The following is a 22499-nucleotide window of genomic DNA, read 5'->3' on the forward strand; positions in this document are numbered from 1 at the left end:
GGAGGTGGGGGGGTGAGCGGTGCCCCCACGGGGCGGGCGGGAGGAGGGGGGGGTCTCTCTGCGCGGTGTGGGGGAGGAGGCCGGGGGGGGTCTCCCCGGGAGGTGGGGGGGCAGGCGGGAGGCGGGGACAGGTCTCCCGGCGGGGGCGGGCAGGAGGCGCCGCCTGAGGAGACGCAGCCGAGCGCGGAGGACGCCGCGCGCCGGGCTCTGCCCCGCCCCCTTCTCTTGGCGCATGCGCAGGCGCCGCCGGCCGCCGTGCGGACTGTGCCGTTTGTTGGCCGCGGCCTGAGCCCGGGGGGTGCGCGGCCCCCCCCCCCCAGGTGATGCGCGCGTCGAGCGCCGTGGGGCGGGGACTCTGGAGGGAGGGGCGGCCCCGGCAATGGGGGCAGGGCCGGGCGGGGGCCGTGGGGTGAAGCGGCCCCCCGGGGAGGGGCGGGGGCCGGGCGGGGGCCGTGGGGTGAGGCGGCCCCCTGGGGAGGGGAGGGGCGGGGGCTGTGGGGGAGGCGGCCCCCTGGGGAGGATCGGGGGCCCGGTGGGGGGCGGGGGCCGTGGGGTGAGGCGGCCCCCTGGGGAGGGGCGGGGGCTGTGGGGGAGGCGGCCCCCTGGGGAGGATCGGGGGCCCGGTGGGGGGCGGGGGCCGTGGGGTGAGGCGGCCCCCTGGGGAGGGGCGGGGGCCGTGGGGTGAGGCGGCCCCCCGGGGGGAGGGGCCGGGTGGGGGGCGGGGGCCGTGGGGTGAGGCGGCCCCCTGGGGAGGGGCCGGGTGGGGGGCGGGGGCTGTGGGGTGAGGCGGCCCCCTGGGGAGGGGCGGGGGCCGGGTGGGGTGGGGGGCGGGGGCCGTGGGGTGAGGCGGCCCCCTGGGGAGGGGCGGGGGCTGTGGGGGAGGCGGCCCCCTGGGGAGGATCGGGGGCCCGGTGGGGGGCGGGGGCTGTGGGGTGGGGGGCGGGGGCCGTGGGGTGAGGCGGCCCCCTGGGGAGGGGCGGGGGCCGGGTGGGGGGGCGGGGGCCGTGGGGTGAGGCGGCCCCCCGGGGAAGGCCGGGTGGGGGGCTGGGGCAAGCGCTGACGTCTCCCCCTCCCCGGCTGTAGGTCGCCGGCCATGGAGGGCGCTGGGCCCGCGGGGGCGGCGCCCCCCCTCTCTGCGGCCATGCGGGCGAAGATCGAGCGGAATCGCCAGCGGGCGCTGATGCTGCGCCAGGCCCGGTTGGCCGCCCGCCCCTACCCGGCCGCCCCCAGCCAAGGTTTGCTCCGACCCGTGACCGCTTCTTGGCCTGTTCCCGGGCTGCGCGGGCTGCGGGCCAGCCTGTCCTCGTGCCGGCGGTCCTGGCCCACGGCAGCGCGCCTCACCCGGCGTGCGCCTCGGTCCTCCAGAGCAGCCCCGGCGGGCTCCCGCCTGCCTTGCTCCACCCTGGTCGTCTCCACGCCGAGCTAGAGGGCGCAGGCAGGCTGGAAGGTCTGGGGCCTGCCCAGAATAACAAGATAGTGCATCGTGTAGTGTTGTGTTAAACAAAACTTGATGAATCACACTTGGTGATCCCCTGTTCTGCTCATTCCCTCTGGGGCACCTGGCACTGGCCACTGTCAGCGGACGATACTGGGCTAGGTGGACCTTTGGTCTGACCCAGTCTGGCCGTTCTTATGTTCAAACCAAGTTAAAGCCAGCCGATATAGATGTTAGTAGTACTGAGTTATATTGGCTTGTATTCTAAGAAGCAGTGAATCATGGGATGGGAAATATGCATGGTTGCCAAATGGAAAAGGCCAAAGTTGGCAGGGCAACGAGCGTTTAGGCTTCTAAGAAAGTAATGTTTACAACTGAAAATTTAATTGATTAAAACTAGAAAAATGAATACAAATTATTATCTTGTTATGGCTGAGCGTGGATAAAACTGATTATTCATGCTCATTCTACGAACCTTTCTTAATCTGTTTTTTCCTGTTTGTGACAGGTTTCAGAGTAGCAGCCGTGTTAGTCTGTATTCGCAAAAAGAAAAGGAGGACTTGTGGCACCTTAGAGACTAACCAATTTATTAGAGCATAAGCTTTCGTGAGCTACAGCTCACTTCCTCAGATGCATATCGTGGAAACTGCAGCAGGCTTTATATATACACAGAGAATATGAAACAATACCTATTCCCACCCCACTGTCCTGCTGGTAATAGCTTATCTAAAGTGATTTCCAGCACAAATCCAGGTTTTCTCACCCTCCACCCCCCCACACAAATTCACTCTCCTGCTGGTGATAGCCCATCCAAAGTGACAACTCTTTACACAATGTGCATGACAATCAAGCTGGGCTATTTCCTGCATAAATCCAGGTTCTCACATCCCCCCACCCCCATACACACAGAAACTCACTCTCCTGCTGGTAATAGCTCATCCAAACTGACCACTCTTCAAGTTGCCAACTGTGCCCACATATCTATTCAGGGGACACCATCACAGGGCCTAATAACATCAGCCACACTATCAGAGGCTCGTTCACCTGCACATCCACCAATGTGATATATGCCATCATGTGCCAGCAATGCCCCTCTGCCATGTACATTGGTCAAACTGGACAGTCTCTACGTAAAAGAATAAATGGACACAAATCAGATGTCAAGAATTGTAACATTCATAAACCAGTCGGAGAACACTTCAATCTCTCTGGTCACGCGATCACAGACATGAAGGTCGCTATCTTAAAACAAAAAAACTTCAAATCCAGACTCCAGCGAGAAACTGCTGAATTGGAATTCATTTGCAAATTGGATACTATTAATTTAGGCTTAAATAGAGACTTGGAGTGGCTAAGTCATTATGCAAGGTAGCCTGTTTCCTCTTGTTTTTTCCTACCCCCCCCCCCAGATGTTCTGGTTTAACTTGGATTTTAACTTGAAGAGTGGTCAGTTTGGATGAGCTATTACCAGCAGGAGAGTGAGTTTCTGTGTGTATGGGGGTGGGGGGGTGTGAGAACCTGGATTTATGCAGGAAATAGCCCAGCTTGATTGTCATGCACATTGTGTAAAGAGTTGTCACTTTGGATGGGCTATCACCAGCAGGAGAGTGAATTTGTGTGGGGGGGTGGAGGGTGAGAAAACCTGGATTTGTGCTGGAAATCACTTTAGATAAGCTATTACCAGCAGGACAGTGGGGTGGGAATAGGTATTGTTTCATATTCTCTGTGTATATATAAAGCCTGCTGCAGTTTCCACGATATGCATCTGAGGAAGTGAGCTGTAGCTCACGAAAGCTTATGCTCTAATAAATTGGTTAGTCTCTAAGGTGCCACAAGTCCTCCTTTTCTTTTTCCTGTTTGTGAAAATACTTTAGAAATATGAGTTTACCATGTCATTTAAAATATATTTAGCATTATCTTTTTATTTGGATCACAGAATACAACAAGAATTTACAGGCATTATTTACACTAACTTAAGATGTTTTGGAGAGCAAAGGTGTCCGGTTTGTTGTTGTTTTTTTGTTTGTATGTTTTTTAAAAAGCCCAAACATTCATTTGTTTTGGCAACTTGTGCTTTATAAACTTCATGGGTTTTCTGTTATATAGTTGAAAAATAGGAAAAGTCCATCTGGTAAATGTTAAGTCTTATACGATCACATAGTTCAATGTACATTTATTTTGCTGCAGAACTGATTTCTTTCAAAAGGCTTTTCAGCTTCATCTTGTACTAAAGCTTTTGCACTCTGGCTCCCAAGTATAGAAAAATGCTTTATTAGATTTCTGCTTTCTAATACACACTTCTCTGTTTGTTTCATTTAATTTGGGTAAAAGCATGCACTTTATAATCTCTGGACCTATGCATCACAGGCATTAGGTATAGCTAAGGTTAAGATTTTGTCACGGTTATTTTTAGTAAAAGTCAGGGACTGGTCGTGGGCAATAAAGAAAAATTCACAGAAGCCCTTGACCTGTCCTGGACTTTTACTAAAAATAACAGTGACAAAATGGGGCTGATGGAGTATGAGAACCCTAGCCCTGCTGCTATGATTTAAAAAAAAAAAAAATCAGATTTTTTTTATTTAAATAGGTTTTTGACTCCAAAAGCATTTTATCAAAAAAATCCTATCTAAACATAGTTTTAATTAAGATACATTATAGCTCAAAGATATCTCATCATGGAATAGGGATTATAAATTGTAATTCTATAGTATAAGACAATATATCCACATCTGGCCCGCGGAACCCTCCTGCCTGGCCCCTGAGCTCCTGGCCCAGGAGGCTAGTCCCCGGCCCCTCCCCCGCAGTCTCAGCACGCCGCCGGCGCAACGCTTTGGGTGGCTGGCCAGCGCAGTTGCAGAGCCGCAGCCTGACCTGGTGCTCTGGCTGGCGTGGCTGTAGTGCTGCCAGCCACCGGTGCTCCAGGCAGCGCGGCAAGAGTGTTATACCAATAAAATAAAAACCAGCAGGATCTTACGAAAGGGGAAAAGGCAAAATGCCACATTTACTGTGAATACAGAAAGAATCATAGTAAGCAGTTAGTTATAGCTATAACATTCCATTCAATTTCATATTTATTCACATATTCATTCATACAAACACACACATACGCACGTTCTGCAAGGTTGTTATCATAGTTACCAGCCTTAGAGTTGCTCATGCCAAGCCGCTGGCCAGGTGGCCTGGACACGAGGAGGGAGCAGGGCCTCGTCAGATGCACATCTGATGCTCCTGGAAGTTGGTTTGCAGAATCAGACCCCAAAGTTCTCACTTTCTAGAATCCATTTTTATAGGAATTTCTTCCTATGTCAGTCTATGGGAATTGCTTCATCATGCTGTTGCTGAATCAATCAGCAGATGTCACATTCCTGACGGCTTCGTGCTGCCAGATGTTATCTTGTTCTTTGGTTCTCCCATTCTTGAGGCTGTTGGGGGGATTCCAGTCTGCCCTCTGGGGGTCCTCTGGTTATTTCCACTTGACGCCTTCTTCAGCCGATGGACGCTGCATTCTTAGGCTGGCACCTCCCTGATCGTTCAGTTATTATCCACACCAAGCATCCATCCACATACATACATCCTCTATCTCTATTTTAATCACAATTGTTAATAAAGCGAGATGAATACAACAAAAGGGCGGGGAGTCTCTGGGTGCTGCTTCTGTTGTTACAGAGTATTGCTTCGAGTCTCTCTCTGTGTGAGTGGTGGTTGTTACAAAGAATTGCTTTGAGAACAGACTCTGTCTTAGAATGTACTAACACAATTAGCAGCTTGCAAGTTTCACACACAAAGGGAGAGAAACAGTACCAAAAACCAAGAGACCTTTTAATTAGTAATACCCTAGAATTTAAACTATGGGGAATCAAACTCATCTGTGATTTTAATACAGAACTTCTTTAATGTGATCCAATAAGAGGGTGTTGGATAGAGGGCAGGGGAGTGGGTGTGGGGTGGGGGTAGGGGTCGGGGCAGTAAGAGAGCAGGGAATGGGGGGTTGAATGGGAGCAGGGGTCCCAGGGGGGCAGTCAGGAGGGGGAGGGTTGGATGGGGCAGTGGGGGGCAGTCAGGGGCAGGGGTTCCGGGGGCGGTCAGAGGACAGGAGCAGGGGCTGGTGGATGGGGTAGGAGTCCTGGGGGGGCCATCAGGGGACCGGGGGTTGTATGAGGCAGGAGTCCTGGGGGATCTGTCAGGGGGCGAGAAAACGGGGGTGGGGGGTCAGGAGGCGGGGGCTGGGCCATGCTTGGCTGTTTGGGGACACACAGCCTCCTAACCGGCCCTCCATACAATTTTGGAAACCCGATGTGGCCCTCAGGCCAAAAAGTTTGCCAGCCCCTGCTATTGTCCCTCTGCAAATTTGTGTACACCTCTTACCTCTCTCTCAAAATGCAAAGTTTCAAAAAGTTCAATGAATAGAAGATTGTAGTGGGCAGAATAGATCTGGACAAGGAGAAGAAGTCTGGAGATAAATGTGAGAAGGGAGGGACAGGCAGTAGAAACAAAAGTGAAACTGTTTGGGCAGTATATTCCAGCAGTCTTGAGGTCTTTCTGAGTGTAGCCTTCATTGATTTGAGATCTACCATACCATTCTCTCACTAGAAGGGAAATACCTACAATGGCAGCAGGCCGCAAAAGAGACCCAGTTTGGGAATATTTTAATGAAGTTCCTCTACCTGTGGGTAAAACAGGCATGCATACAAACAGTGCAACAAAGAAACGCAAAAGGCCTGGTTGCCCGAATGAAACAACATTGTGAGAAGTGTTCCTTCTCAGGAGGAAGCTGCATTGAAGATGATGAAAGGAACATGTCTGAACATGCAGGATCTTCAGGTTGGTAAACTTTTATTTCATACTTCTTTCTTAAGGACTGCCTGTCTTCGTTCTGAACTATTCTTAAATTCTCATGTTTGAGCAAAAAATATAGTTACTCTATGGTGCTGTCATTTCAGATGCAGCTGTGATAAAAAATAAATAGGTGAAATCGTCAGATCTTCCTTTTACAATTTCACCTTTAAAGCACTGCTGAGTGTTAGTGAATGCAATGAGTAATACTAAATGAGCAGTATTGTAATAATAATTAACTGCACTGACTTATTTTGTTTAGGAGAATCCATCCTCAACATACAGGATTCTGAAGACTATCCACCTTCTTATGCTCTAATAAATTGGTTAGTCTCTAAGGTGCCACAAGTCCTCCTTTTCTTTTTGCGAATACAGACTAACACGGCTGCTACTCTGAAACCCATCATTTTCTATAGTTTCAGAGTTATCTGCCAATGACAGTGTTTCAGTCACATCATGTATGTCACATAGCTACAGTGTATCACCTGTAGCAGAAAGAAAACAAAATCTCCATCATCTAGAAACAACCATAGATAAGTTTGTGATAAGAACCAGCAGATTACGAAAAGAGGTAATTGATGAAAAAATTGCCCGGTTTGTTTATGCAACAAATTCTCCTTTCCTTTCCGTATGATTGAGAACCCACTCTTCATTAACATGGTTCAGTCATTAACACCAGGATACAGTCTACCCAGCGGAGCAGATGTCGCAGGCAAATTCCTGTGTATGAAAGAGAAATTGAGCAGTGTGCAACAGGTCTTGATTGGTGGAGCAATGTCCACAATGATCCAGTTGTATGTGCTTGTGTGACAACAGAAGAAGAGAATGTCTTCCTTACAGAAACAATTGCTATATCAGGAAATGCACACACAGCAGAATACTTACAAGAAGTAGCAATAAAAGCTATAACAAACTGTGGAAAAAAAATTCAAATGTCTGAAACCAAGCTGTGTACTAGACAATGCTGCAAATGTATCCAAGATCAGAAGAAAGAAGAGAGTGAAGAGAGTCCCAAGCTAATAACATACGGTTGCATTGCTCATTTGATGTACCTCCTAGCCAAAGACTTCAGTGTTCCACAAATAAAGGCTAATGTTGAAATTGCAAAATACGTCCGTAACAACCATTTTGCAGCAGCTGCTCTGAAAAAAGTGGAAGGAACCAAGCTAAGTGTCCCACAAGACGTGCGATGGAACTCAGTAGTGGACTGTTTTAAGCACTATATCAAGAACTGGCCTAATCTGATGACAGTTTGTGAACAAAATCATGCAAAAATAGGTGGCCCTGTCACAGCCAAAGTGCTCAACATTGGGCTTAAGAGAAATGTTGAACACATGCTGAGTACTCTGAAGCCTACTTCTGTAGCCTCGAACAAAATGCAGGGAAATAGCTGTTTTATTGCTGATGCTGTTGAAATTTGGAAGGAACCGAGTGAGATCTTAAAAAGAGAAATCTGCAATGACAGAGTTAAATTACAAGAATTTAAAAAACAAATGGGACAAGCACTATCTCCAGCTCATTTTCTTGCAAATATTCTCAATACTTGGTACCAGGATCAAACCTTAACTGCTGAAGAAGAGGAGTTGGCTATGACATGGACATCCAGCAACGATCCCTCCATAATGCTAACTTCAGAGCTAAGGGTGAACCATATGTTTGCTGATGATCTTTTAAAGAAAGTCACAGCAGTGAACAGGTGGAAGTCACTTAAGCACTTGGATTCAGAGATTGTTGAAGTGATGATCTCACTTTTAATAGCAATAGCTTCTTTTGCTGGTGTAGAAAAATATTTTCTTCCTTTGGACTAATTCATTCTAAATTGAGAAATCATTTGGGACCTGAAAAAGCAGGAAAGCTTGTTTTTCTTTTCCAGATTATGAACAAACAGGAAAATGAAGGTGAAGATGACTGAGTTAGCTGCAGAAGCCAATATTTTAAGTTTCACATGTTGACCTGGCTGACATAATCAATTAAATTTTTTTTTTAATATTTCATTTAACTATTTTAGTTAAAAAGAATTTTTACAAAAACAAACCTGATTTAAAAAAAACTTGAATGTTTAACTAAATTCAGGTTTCAGAGTAACAGCCGTGTTAGTCTGTATTCGCAAAAAGAAAAGGAGTACTTGTGGCACCTTAGAGACTAACCAATTTATTTGAGCATAAGCTTTCGTGAGCTACAGCTCACTTATGCTCAAATAAATTGGTTAGTCTCTAAGGTGCCACAAGTACTCCTTTTCTTTTAACTAAATTCAAATTTCATATGCTTGTTTTGTTGAAATATTATGTTTGCTGTTTAAAAAGATATCCAGAATACATAACGTTGTTGTTTTAGTTAAATAAAACAATGTAAATGTCTGTCTGGTGATGTTCTCCTCCTAATCCAGCATGCAAGAAAATATTAATGATTAACCTGTTGAATTAGAGATCGTTCACCTCCCAATGACTTCATAAATATCTGCTTTATTTATCTTTGGTAAATGAAATAACCAAACAATCATTCATTTTCGGATATAGCTGTAAAGCTAATCTGAAAAGTTTTCAGAATAAATCACTTTAAAAACGTATAGTATGTACCTCCTAAAAATGAAACCTACATCTATCTCTGAGTTGTGAAGAATATGTATTAAGGTTATAACAATCAACAAGAATGCACTTTCATGTAGAAATCCATGATTAAATAGAGTCTTCCTGACTAGTGATTTAAATCAAATCCACCCTGACGGCAACTGCTGTCCATGGGGACTCAGCAGCAAGGAACCCTTGCCACCTGTGGTGGCTCAGAGCTGCAGGGTTGGTGGTTCGGAGCTCTTGGGTCCCTCCGGTGGCTGGGAGATGAGGGGGAGGGCAGAAGTGGAAAATGTCACAGATCTCTGGAAATCATGGAATTCGTGACCTCCATGCCATAAGCTTAGCCTTAGGTATGGCTTTCAAGAACAGTCTTCCACTAAGTTTGGTTCTTTTGTTGCTTTCCTTGCTCTGCAGTAACAAACATAGTGCAACCTATGCATGTATATTTTCCTTTGTACAATAAATGAATTACTTTCAATTATTAGAAACCTGCCCTCGGAGTTGAATGGTTCTCCGCGTACCCTGCATCTCCCGGTCTCCTAGATCTATGAGTAGTACTGAGAGTGTATTTTGAAAGCAGAAAGATCTCCATGCTAGCTCATGAATGTTGGATGTGAAGGTCACATTTTGTAAATTAGTTTTTGCAAATAATTTTTCATTTACATTGATGTATGCAATTCTTTTAGCCTTTAAATATGCTGACTTCTCTTGTTTGTTTTTTCAGGAAGTGCTAAAGTTAAAGCACCTCCAAAGATAATTGACACAGGGGGAGGGTTCTTTCTGGAAGAGGAGGAAGAGGAGGAACACAAGGTTGAGAAAATTGTGCATCAGCCAGGTAAAACATGATTCGTTTTGCAGAAAATGGCTATATTGGTCATTTATAGTTAATATGAACACACTAGTAAAATGAATAAGCTGCTCCATTTTGTGGCACGCTAGCTGAACAGGAATTATGAAAAGTCAGCAACGGCTTCAGAGAAACCTGAAATACATTTGTGTAAAAAATGTGGCTGCTTATATGTCCTTATGTTGTTGTTAGTGAAAATGGTCATGTATTTTTCAATAATTAACCAGACAAACTCTTAATTTAAGATAAATAAATGTCTGATGGGGGAAGGTGAGGACCCTAAGTAATAGAATAGCCACAGTCTACACTTTTCTGGGCACTAACAGTTTTTACCGAGTATATTCTGATTCCTCATTCTCTAGTAACAAATACTGATGCAACAGTCCCCTACTGTATAAAAGATCTGAACACACTGAACCAGATCCTTAACTGGTGTAATTCAACATCTGCATTGATTTCAGTGGTGTTGATAAACTGTACAGTCAATTGCTTGACCACACTTGGGTTTGTTATTTTGTTAAGAAATATACTTGAGACCAAATAGCCACCAGACAGGCTTAATTAATACGGTACAGGAAACCAGTTCTATACAATGGCAGTCTCCAAAGAGCAGATTGGTGCAGCAATATTACATTCTCCTTATGTAGGGATGCGTCCTAAAGTTACAGCGCTAAAGCAGTACTTTTACACTCTAAATTGTTGCTCAGTAAAAGGTGTGATGGGTTGGACCCCTTGGGAAGTCACCTGATGTGCTGAGATACCACTGAGTCTACCTGTTCTGCTAGCATGGGCCCTCTTTTACCTGTCTTGCTGAGCCAGGCACTTAAAACCTCCTCTAACACACACACACACACAGGCAGGGCCACACCCAGCTGCAGATCTGCTCTGGGAAGACTCCGTTTAAGGGACTTGTGCCAGCATGCGGATGTCCACCTTCCTTGCAGTACAGACCCAAAGATATATTATATTCGCCTCTTTCTTCAATCTGGAAGAGGGTATGCACAATTTCTCGTGCACACATCCAGTTAGAAATCGCATATACTGGGTTATATTATAAACCAGAAATAAATGTATTAACTATAACAGGTATATTTTAAGTAGTCAAGGTGGTAGCAGACAGAACAAGGCAGATTACTAAAAAAATAAAACAGAGCATGCAAACTAAGCTTAATACACTAAAGAAACTGATTACATGTAAGTTCTCACCCTCAGTGTGGTTCTAATAATATTCTTCACAGTCCAGATGCCCTTCCAGCCTGGGCCCAGTTCTTTTCCCCCAGTTCAGTCTTAGTTGTTTCCAGCAGTCATCTCGGGTCGGGTAGCAGGGGAGAACTGACTACCTGGATTACCTCACTCCCCACCCTTAAATAGGATTTGCATATGGCAGGAGTCCTTTGTTTCCTAGTTTGACCCCCCTTTCCTTACAGTGGAAAGTTACAAGAAGTCCCAGGTAATGTTTTAGCATCAGGTGACAAGACCACCTGACTCTGTAGGGCCCTTGTAGCCATTCTTCACAGGCTGACCCACACGTTCACAGAAAAACTAAGCTCTTTTACAGTCCATTGTCCTTGTTGATGGGCCATCCACCCTGACTGGCTTTTCTATTGTTGTGCCTGAAGTGTTCGCAGTGGGTGTCACTCAAAGTAGTGTAGTTGAAATACAGATACATAGTCAATGTTCCTAATTTCAGATACAGAAATGGTACCTTCATACAAATAGCATAATCACATTCAATAAATCATAACCTTTCCAATGATATCTCACATGAGCCATATTGCATAAAGTATATTTATGTCATAGTCACATCATAAGCATATTTTCATAAAGAATATGGAATGACATGTCACAAAAGGTACCATATACATTATTTGAAACTGGATTTAATTAATTTAATTTAGCTTTCTACCTTGTTTGTTTCTGGTACCATGGTGTAGCCTTTTATCTTTTGTTCTGAGTGTATGCATTCCAGGTACTAAGAGGCATAAAGACACCTCTTAAGTTTGTGTGGGTAACTCCTTTCCTGCTGCTGTGAGTAAATAATTGTATGTCCAGATACTGACAATTTTCCTATCTACTCAAGCCAAGGTTTACTTCAGCTAATGCAAGGTGTTATGGGATACTTAAATAAATTAACAGGATTATGGTTTAGGCCAGTTTAGGTAATATCACTGTTACAGTATTTGTGCTTAATGTTATTGGTGCTTCTTGCATACTAATATATATATGGTGCAGATAATACATAATATCAATGATATTTATATACTAACCAGCATATATTAATCAACAATGGGGCTGTACCAATTTATAACAGCAGAGGATCTGATCCATGCTGTCCTGTAGTCCCATTCTAGCAGTTGATACTTGTGGGGGTGCTTGCTTAGGAGTGAAGTCAGCATTGTGTACCATTACACAATTAACAGCACTTCTTGTCAGTCACAGAAAGGGTGCTGTCTCAAGAATGATGGATTCAGGCATGAGGAAGTGGCAGAAGCAATAGGGAAGGGCCAAGTCACCTGATAGAAGGTAGGCTAACTGGGGTGGGGAATGAAACTAAATGACAAAAGTGAAGAAGGGTGGGACAGGTGCTATTTTCTTGGCTCTTAAAATGCTTCCAGATTGCATCATTTCCCCACACTTTTCTGGGGAGGATCCCATGCATGTCCGTGAGCCCTACCTACATTTTTTCCATCCCCACATCTAAATTAATGAATAAAAACCTCCAGCAAAACCAACTGCTTCCTTTGTCTCTTCTTGCTTCATTCCATTCTGAATCCGCTGCAGGGCAAGTAATCATGTACGGGGCTTTGCCACTGAATCTCAGCCGTCAGTCGTGCTGCCCCAGATACTCCAATATGTAAAATTTTAATAAGTGGGGTAAGGGCATCTACACTTCCACCATTGCTGTTCAACCACTGGTAACTTCATTGTATTATTGTCCTAATAAAAATAGCTTTATACTGTTACTAATTAGTGGAAGTCTGCTCTAATAATTACACAGCCTAATGCTAAAATTTTATTTTGAGACATGCTGAACGCCTACACTTTCCAGTATAAAATGCAAATTGGGATAACATTTAATTTTTGCTAGGTTAGGTCTGCTGTAGATCTAAGTCTATAATTAGAAATGCTTAACTGTCAGCAGTTTTAGGGTTTAAAAAAAAATCTAAAATCTAAAGCTCTTCATTTGGTCTGAAGCAAATAGAAATGTATTGAAAGTATAGTTAACTTTGTTTTTCCACTCTAACCTGGTGCCGTGTTAAGGGAACACTTCCCATATCTGCCCTATCTGTAACAATCTAAATCAGAACTCCTTCTTGCAAGCTGTGAGTGTGTGCACGTGCACACATGCATGCGCTTCAAATGCTGAAATCAGAGAACTCCTTTTTAGAACTTTTATTCTTAAGATCTGTTACTTGTTATTTTGAAAGATAAAATGGCTTCAGATAAAGATAAAATGGGACTCCAGACAGACAGAGGTCCAGCTGCAAGGATCCGATTGCAATATCATAGCCTTAGTTTGTACTACAGAATTTTAGAAAACTCTTCAGAAGGGAAAACATGAATAGTGCATGTTAAATATACGATATAAAAGCCACATTGTAAATTAATGTTAAGCCCTAGTAAGATCAAGCCCATATACTTTACCTAACTAAAATTATTTGTTCCCTTCCATTAGGACCTGTACTAGAATTTGATTACCTTATTTGTGAAGAATGTGGCAAACAATTCATGGACTCATATCTCATGCAGCACTTTGATTGGGCAACATGCGATAATTGCAGGTATTGTAAATAATGGGCAAAAACAGTTTGGTAAATATATTAAATTAACTATTATTTTACTAGAATCAGAAGTTGATGTTAATGATTAATACAGTTCTGTTGTAAAAACACATTTACATTAAAGAGCTATCAGAGGAATCAGAGTAACAGCCGTGTTAGTCTGTATTCGCAAAAAGAAAAGGAGTACTTGTGGCACCTTAGAGACTAACCAATTTATTAGAGCATAAGCTTTCGTGAGCTACAGCTCACTTCCTCAGATGCATATCGTGGAAACTGCAGCAGGCTTTATATATACACAGAGAATATGAAACAATACCTATTCCCACCCCACTGTCCTGCTGGTAATAGCTTATCTAAAGTGATCATCAGGTGGGCCATTTCTAGCACAAATCCAGGTTTTCTCACCCTCCACCCCCCCACACAAATTCACTCTCCTGCTGTTGATAGCCCATCCAAAGTGACAACTCTTTACACAATGTGCATGACAATCAAGTTGGGCTATTTCCTGCACAAATCCAGGTTTTCTCACATCCCCCCCACCCCCATACACACACAAACTCACTCTCCTGCTGGTAATAGCTCATCCAAACTGACCACTCTTCAACTTTAAATCCAAGTTAAACCAGAACATCTGGGGGGGAGGGGGGGGAGGAAAAAACAAGAGGAAACAGGCTACCTTGCATAATGACTTAGCCACTCCCAGTCTCTATTTAAGCCTAAATTAATAGTATCCAATTTGCAAATGAATTCCAATTCAGCAGTTTCTCGCTGGAGTCTGGATTTGAAGTTTTTTTGTTTTAAGATAGCGACCTTCATGTCTGTGATTGCGTGACCAGAGAGATTGAAGTGTTCTCCGACTGGTTTATGAATGTTATAATTCTTGACATCTGATTTGTGTCCATTTATTCTTTTACGTAGAGACTGTCCAGTTTGACCAATGTATATGGGCTATCACCAGCAGGAGAGTGAATTTGTGTGGGGGGGTGGAGGGTGAGAAAACCTGGATTTGTGCTGGAAATGGCCCACCTGATGATCACTTTAGATAAGCTATTACCAGCAGGACAGTGGGGTGGGAGGAGGTATTGTTTCATATTCTCTGTGTATATATAAAGCCTGCTGCAGTTTCCACGATATGCATCTGAGGAAGTGAGCTGTAGCTCACGAAAGCTTATGCTCTAATAAATTGGTTAGTCTCTAAGGTGCCACAAGTACTCCTTTTCTTTTTATCAGAGGAATGTTATTGAATAAGATATTGTCAGTTAAAAAATTATATGAATAGAATTGAATAACTTTGTGTTTTAAAGCAAAAGAACGACATCTATCACACATGCTTCTTAGTGCAAGATGTGAAAAAAATACATAGTATGTTAGAAATGTATAGTCTCTTTGCTTTCCAGCATTCATATTGCATTGTTTAAATATGGTAATGGAGATTATTATCCCATCAAGATTATTACATATGTTCAAAGAAGTGAAATTAGTAAATAACAGATTAGCCATATAAGGATCTATTTTTAAAAAAACACTGTGGTAGAAAGTGTTCAGCTATTTAAATAGTCAAATTAAACAAGACTTTTTATAGCTTCTGTAAATTGGAGTATATCTGTGATGGGGATGATCAGCTGAGTTAGCCCTAAGTATGCCTTTTAAATTTTGAAAATTGAATATTGAATAATTAGTTCTTGATATGGTTATTTATTGGATCTTGTAGACATCACCTGACTGAATCCACTGTTTTTTTCCACTGACATATGGCAATTTTTAAAATTTCACTATATCTATAAATTTGTAGCAAATTGAGGAATATATTTAAATGATCTCTCTGATAAGGATTTCATTTATGTAATCATTTGGGCATATGATAAAGAGATTCAGGTGATACTTTGGATCAAGACAGGTGAAATAAATTTGTTTCAGATGCTCACTAGGACCTTGTGTGACCAGAATGTTCAAATTGTCTCATTACTTAGCCAATAAAAAATGAACTTTTTTTTAATTAAACCTTTTGCTTTATTTTATTATTCCTTGTGCATGCCAAATGTCTTGCATTTGGAAACTGCTTTGGCTGTATAATTTGTATCTGAAACAATGAAGATTTGAAAATATAGTATCCAGTTATCCCCTCTTGTAGGAAAAACCTGTGGTAGAATTGAGGTAGAAACTTTGAGATGATCCTGGTAGGATCCTGTTCTCTGTGCTTCCCCCCCAAACAAACAACCAACCACCAGAGGGTGTCTAAACTACTGGGTTGATACTGGAGTTTAGGAGGACTACTCACATGCCTGAGTTTGCAAGATCAAGGCCCACATTACAGTAGGGGTATAAGGTGCATTGTACAGTACATAACTGGACTTTAATATTAGCCTGTTACATAATGCTTTTCACCTGTCTCTTTTAAAAAAAAAAATCTGTTCCAGAGATGTTGAAGGTAAGCATAAGCTTATAACAAGGACTGAGGCAAAGGAAGAGTACCTTCTTAAAGACTGTGACTTAGATAAGAGAGAACCGGTGCTCAAATTCATTTTGAAGAAAAACCCTCATAATTCACAGTGGGGTGACATGAAGCTTTACTTAAAATTACAGGTATGAAAATGTTTGTAAATTTTTCAAAATATATGGTCCTTTTTTTGCATTTTCATGACATTACCACTACCATCCATAATTTAATCATTGTGGTACTGAACCCAGAATCTGTACCATTTAAATAAATGGTACAGTACATGTGATAGAATTTCAGTTGTCCCTGAAATAAAAGGGAAAGGCTGAGTTTCTCCTATACAGTAAGGAAGTTCTTTAGTGATAACAAAACTGAGAGAACTAGTATGATGCAGAGGAAAAAATAACTTTTCTTTAGTGACACAGAATCACAGAATATCAAGGTTGGAAGAGACCTTAGGAGGTCATCTAGTCCAACCCCCTGCTCAAAGCCGGACCAATCCCCAACTAAATCATCCCAGCGAGGGCTTTGTCAAGCCTGACCTTAAAAACCTCTAAGGAAGGAGATTCCACCTCCTCTCCAGGTAACCCATTCCAGTGCTTCACCACCCTCCTAGTGAAAAAGTTTTTCCTAATATCCAACCTAAACCTCCCCCACTGCAACTTGAGACCATTGCTCTTTGTTCTGTCATCTGCTACCACTAAGAACAGTCTAGATCCATCCTCTTTGGAACCCCCTTTCAGATAGTTGAAAGCAGCTATCAAATCCCCCCTCATTCTTCTCTTCTGCAGACTAAAGAATCCCAGTTCCCTCTGCCTCTCCTCATAAGTTATGTGCTCCGGCCTCCTAATCATTTTTTTGCCCTCCGCTGGACGTTTTCCAATTTTTCCACATCCTTCTTGTAGCGTGGAGCCCAAAACTGGACACAGTACTCCAGATGAGGCCTCACCAATGTCAAATAGAGGAGAACAATCACATCCCTCGATCTGCTGGCAATGCTCCTACTTATACAGCCCAAAATGCCGTTAGCCTTCTTGGCAACAAGGGCACGCTGTCGACTCATATCCAGCTTCTCGTCCACTGTCACCCCTAGGTCCTTTTCTGCAGAACTGCTGCCTAGCCACTCAGTCCCTAGTCTGTAGTGGTGCATGGGATTCTTCTGTCCTATGTGCAGGACTCTGCACTTGTCCTTGTTGGACCAAAAGAAATCTGCTGAGGTTCAATCCTCCAATTTGTCTAGGGCCCCCTGTATCCTATCCCTCCCCTCCAGCGTATCTACCACTCCTCCCAGTTTAGTGTCATCTGCAAACTTGCCAAGGGTTCAGTCCACGCCATTCTCCAGATCATTAATGAAGATATTAAAACCTGTATGGATATGTTCTTTGAGTAAAAACAAAACAAAATATCTATGGATCTGTTCTTTGAGTAAAAACATTTGCAACCCATGTGTCTGGATGTGTTCTGCAGGAAAGGACCTGGGGATTACAGTAGACAAGAAGCTGGATATGAGTCAGCAGTGTGCCCTTCCTGGATATCAGGAAACACTATTTCGCTAGGAGGGTGGTGAAGCACTGGAATGGGTTACCTACGGAGGTGGTGGAATCTCCATCCTTAGAAGTTTTTAAGGCCCAGCTTGCCAAAGCCTTGGCTCAGATGATTTAGTTGGGGATTGGTCCTGCTTTGAGCAGGGGATTGGACTAGATGACCTTGGAGGTCTCTTCGAGCCCTAGTATTCTGTGAAAAATATCAAGCTGCTTAAAGACATGTATATCTTAGAAGAAAACAACTGTCTTGAAATATGTTGGAGAACCTCAGTACAATGCAATTTAAAGTGGAATTTTATGTATTTTATGTATTTTTATTAGCACAAATTAAAAGTCTGGCTTTCAATTCTGATTATTTAGCAGGTCAATCAAGTTTTTGGGTCCCTTAGAAATATAATTCATGCCTTAATATTCTTAAATGTGTATGCATGAGAAATCAATTAGAGTTGGATTAGGCCCTTAATTAATAGGTAACACTAGTTTTCCATGCATGAAAATCCATTTCAAACAAAGTAACCTATCTTCTGTTTTATAAGGAAGCTTTATTAATGGGTGGGAGTGTCACAGGGTGCTCTACTCACAGCTGGGTGGCACCCCGTTCTGGCACTTCTGGGGTTAGCTCCGCCAGGTTCAGTGCCCCCTCTCCAGTCTCCCACTGTTGTTGCTCTCCTCCCACTCATGATGTCACAGTACGGCTGCTTCATTACTCATCCCTCCTCTCAGGTCACACTGTGATTTCCCCTTCCACACGAGTCTTTCAAAATCTCTCTGTACAATCGGCATCAGTCCTCATGCATGTTTCCCTGACCATGTCACTCCCACAGTGATTCAGGCAGTCTTCCCCTTCACTGCTTTTAGCAATACCAATCCGCAGTGGATGGTATGGGAACCTAGGCCCACCCTCTATTCTGAGTTTCATTCCAGGGCCCTATATCAAGCAGTTAAGGTCTGGGTCATCACCAACCCTGCTGCTCTCTTCCCTAAACTACTTCCTACCATGCTGCTTTAAACATTTTTCCCCAGCCTTCCTAATCAGACCCATCTCTCTCAGGCCTGCTCGATAAACCCTTCTTCACAGATTCCTGTTCCCCCTTCCTTCTCCCTTACCACAGGGAGAGTGACTGCAGGGTTCCTCCCTGTTGCCAGTCTCCTGGCTTTATAGGTGAGCTTCCTTCTAATTAGCACCCTCTACATCATGGGTGGGCAAACTTTTTGGCTTGAGGGCCACATATGGAAATAGAAATTGTATGGCGGGCCATGAATGCTCACATAGGGGTTGGGGTGTGGGAGGGGATGAGGGCTCTGGTTGGCGGGTCCGGGCTCCAAGCTGGGGCTAGAAATGAGGAGTTCAGGTTGCGGGAGGGGACTCTGGGCTTGGGCGGGGGGTGAGCTCTGGGGTGGGTCTGGGGATGAGAGGTTTGGAGTGCAGGAGGGTACTCCAGGCTGGGATCGAGGGGTTCGGAAAGTGGGATCAGGGCTGGGGCAGGGGGTTGGGGCATGGGAAGAGGCTTAGGGGTGCAGGCTCGGGGCAGTGCTTACCTCAAGTGGTTCCCGAAAGCAGCGGCATGTCCCTTGTCCGGCTCCTAGGCTGAGGCGCGGCCAGGCAGCTCTGCATGCTGCCCCGTCTGCAGGCACCGCCCCTGCAGCTCCTTTTGGAGCACTGGAGGGGGCCATTGGAGCACGTAGGAGCCAGAGGGGGGCCATGCCACGGCTTCCAGGAGCTGCGTGGAGTGGCCCCCGAACCTGCTCCCTGGCTGGAGTGCACCCCATCACAAGGGTCACAAGCAAAGAGGGAGCTAGCCAGGTGGTGGAAGTGGGATTGATGGTGGGATATGGCAACACAATAAAATTGTGTAAGAGAGAGTTCTGTTCTAAACTAGAGCAGCTTATCCACTTGTGATCTATCCCATAGGTAATAAAACGTTCACTTGAAGTTTGGGGTACTGAAGAAGCGTTGCAAGAAGCAAGGGAAACCCGCCAAGATAATAGAGAGAAAATGAAACAGAAAAAGTTTGATAAAAAAGTTAAAGGTAAATGGTTAGAATTTAAACTAAGGTTATTTTTTTAAGGTTTATCTTTGATAGGCCATCAAATAAAACCAGGTAGTAAGTGGTTGCTTCTGGACATGGAGAGTCAGTGCAAATAATTTTTTGCTGCAGCTAAAATAGCGTCTGTCTGTATTCATATTTATTTCCACATCTAGTGATGTAGTGGGAAACTGACACTTAAATAATATGGCCAGATGAAAACTTTTATAACCATTAGAAATATGGACACAACTTTGATAGTTCAGATCACTGTTGTCTTATTTATGTTCTCTGATGTACCCCCACAATATATCATAAATCTGCCTATCCAAATAACTTTTTCCTCACTTTGTCTGAATGAGAACATGTATTTTGTCTCTAGGAGCCTAATTTTGCATTACTTATATGCTTGCAGCACTATCAGTGGGAATTGACCCTGTATATGAAATTTACATCTGTAAGGTACAACATGCCTTTCCTTCCGTATATTTAGAACATTCAGCTCTGTAGTTTTTACTCAGCTGCATTGTCTTTCTAGGTTAATAAATTGAATACCTTGCAGTTTAATATCGAGGGGAAAGATGTTAATAACAGAGATCCAGTTTGAAAATATATTTGAATGAGGCTATAGTGATGTAGGTGTCTTAGCAGCAGTATTATATTGATAGTAAGAAAAAGGCTATACTGGCATGTTTGAGTTTCCTTTACAGTATCTCTAATTTTGAGGTGGATAAGAGGTATTATAGGTCAGGACTGAGGAGTAATGAGGAATTTTACAAAATTACTCCTTTTAACTCCAATTTACCAAATTAAGTAATTTCAGTAACAAACTTTATAGGTAAGCAATGGGGCCTCGAGTACTCAAGACAAAGTCTGGCATATGAGATCACATCTTGGTTTTGTAAGTCAAAAAAGTAAAAATTAAAACCTGGGAACCTGGCAGCTTTAAGGACTCGTATAGTCTCACATAGCCTTGCCTATTCTATTACAAAAAGAAATACCACACAATCTCAATAATAAACTTGGAAGACTAACTAACCCGAATGCTCTTTCAGAGTTATTAGTATTTCTTCATACAAGTAGTCCGTGTGGCTTCAATGGCAATAGTTGCATGAATAAGGCAATCAGAATTTGGCTCTAGATATGTTGCAGAAATAACAGACATTCTCTCAGAATACATAAGTAATGTGAGTCTGCCTAAACACTAAGTTTCTTGTCCCTTAATCTGTTCTCCTCACAAAGGTGTTTGTCCTTAGTGCTGGCTCTTTTTTTTAAATAACTACCATTTATTGACCAAAGACTGTCTAAGGGACCTGTGTTTATATTTTTCATCAGAGCTCCGTCGAGCTGTTAGGAGCAGTGTGTGGAAAAGAGGAACAAGTTCCCACTTGCATGAGTATGGACCAGAAGAAAACATTGAAGAAGATATGTACAAAAAGACATGTACTATATGTGGCCACGAATTAACATATGAGAAAATGTAATAGCCCTTGATTGATTTTACATAAAATGCACTTTTGTAATGTTAATATTTTGTATCAAGTAAAATAAAAATGATCGAGAGTAAATCTGTGTGGAATTGCACAGAGAAAATAGTACTTTTTAATCACAGATGGATCCTTTGGACAAAGTGGGTTTTGTCACAAATCACCCATGTCTTAAATCAAGGGGTTTTGATGAGTGGTCAGCTGGCAGGTGGGGCTGTAATTTAAGGGTATGTCTACACTGCAATTAAAAACCTGTTGCTGGCCCATGCCAGCTGACTAGGGCTTGCGGGGCTCGTGCTAAGGGGGTGTTTAATTATGGTGTAGACATTTTGGCTCAGGCTGTAGACCAAGCCTGCATGTTTACACTGCAACAGTCCCTAAGCCCAAGCCCTGCAAGCTCAAGTCAGCTGCCAGGGGCCAGCTGTGGGATTTTTAATTGCAGTGTAGACATACAGTAAGTTCCCATCCCTGTAATGTAGCGAAGAGTTGGGATTGGAAGAAATGAGTCCCAGCTCACTGTCTTCTCTAGTGAAGATCTTGGCAGGTATAATATTACAATAAATGTGTCACGGCTGAATCCCTGCTCTGTCACTTTGAGTACAGAAGGTGGAGGCCTGCAAGGATTTTTAAAATTAATACTGGCCACTCCAGGCTTGTATTAAACTCCTAGCGTTACAGCTTTTCTCTGACCTTGGCTTGGTAAACGCTCCCACCACCCAAATGCAAAAAACCGCCTTGGACCCAGGAAGGAGCACTTGGGAATTCCTCCTTGTGGGGTACCCTCAAGCCCTTTCATCCCCCCCCTCCTCCCCCTGGGGAAGAGCTGAGAAAGAAAACAAAGGAAATTAGCTGTTGCTACCAGCTAATCAAACATGCACAAACCTCTTAGGACCCCAAAAATCCAATCCTGTTCTTAAAAAAAGTAAATTTTATTAAAAACAAAAAGGAAGACAATACATCTTGAACTTAGGCTTTTGCTAGATTTTAAAAGAGCAATTCCAAAAATTAAGCACCCAAAATAGTTTTCTTCGGGGTTAGCTTAAGGGTTACAAGCAAACAAAAGCATCTGGGGTTAGCACAGAGGAGTTCACAAGCCTTAAAAAATAAACAGAAATAAACCTAATCATGTCTTCCTAAACATTCCTAATTTACTTACATATCTGGGTTGTTAAATGTTGTTGATGGTTTTTATATCTGGTTCAAACTTTACACAGCATTCCTGATGCCTGGCTCTTCTGCCCAGAGAGAGCAACAGACAAAGGGAAACTTTCTTTCCCAATTTTAAAAGTTCTAGCCTTTTCATTGGCTCTTTGGTCAGGTGCCCACTTTTTTTCTTCTTTACCTGGGGGACTTTTTAACCCTTTACAGGTAAAGCAAGTAGAGAACAGTTACCGAGAGGGATTTTACAACTAACTGGCTGGCTGGGTGTCCATCAAAGGGAGCTTCCTCCTCCCCCCCACTTCATTTATCACAAAAAGCGAGGGGGGAGAGTGGCAAAAGGAAAGTCACATTTTGATATCAAACTTTGATTAAATTT

At 43.5% G+C, this 22499-nt stretch overlaps 1 protein-coding gene across 1 annotated transcript; it reads left to right on the plus strand.

Annotated features, from left to right (window-relative positions):
* Window positions 1–226: 226 nt before the first annotated feature.
* Window positions 227–21043, plus strand: XPA (XPA, DNA damage recognition and repair factor). The gene is made up of 7 exons (XM_084628778.1): window positions 227–320; window positions 1084–1235; window positions 9563–9673; window positions 13362–13467; window positions 15885–16050; window positions 19361–19478; window positions 20811–21043. Exons 2-7 carry the CDS (start codon window positions 1094–1096, stop codon window positions 20957–20959), a joined length of 792 nt encoding a protein of 263 aa, XP_084484904.1. The 5' UTR covers window positions 227–320; window positions 1084–1093; the 3' UTR covers window positions 20960–21043.
* The last annotated feature ends 1456 nt before the right edge of the window (window positions 21044–22499 follow it).

Source organism: Lepidochelys olivacea (assembly GCF_965140295.1).
Source record: "Lepidochelys olivacea isolate rLepOli2 genome assembly, chromosome: 5".
Taxonomy (NCBI): domain Eukaryota; kingdom Metazoa; phylum Chordata; order Testudines; family Cheloniidae; genus Lepidochelys; species Lepidochelys olivacea.

What these genes read in the sequence shown, in the direction of transcription:
- XPA (XM_084628778.1), top strand. Translation starts at nt 1,094, where the DNA reads ATGGAGGGCGCTGGGCCCGCGGGGGCGGCGCCCCCCCTCTCTGCGGCC. An exon ending in AGCTTTACTTAAAATTACAG is followed by an intron (nt 16,051 to 19,360) that starts GTATGAAAATGT and finishes TCTATCCCATAG; the next exon opens with GTAATAAAACGTTCACTTGA. An exon ending in GTTTGATAAAAAAGTTAAAG is followed by an intron (nt 19,479 to 20,810) that starts GTAAATGGTTAG and finishes ATTTTTCATCAG; the next exon opens with AGCTCCGTCGAGCTGTTAGG.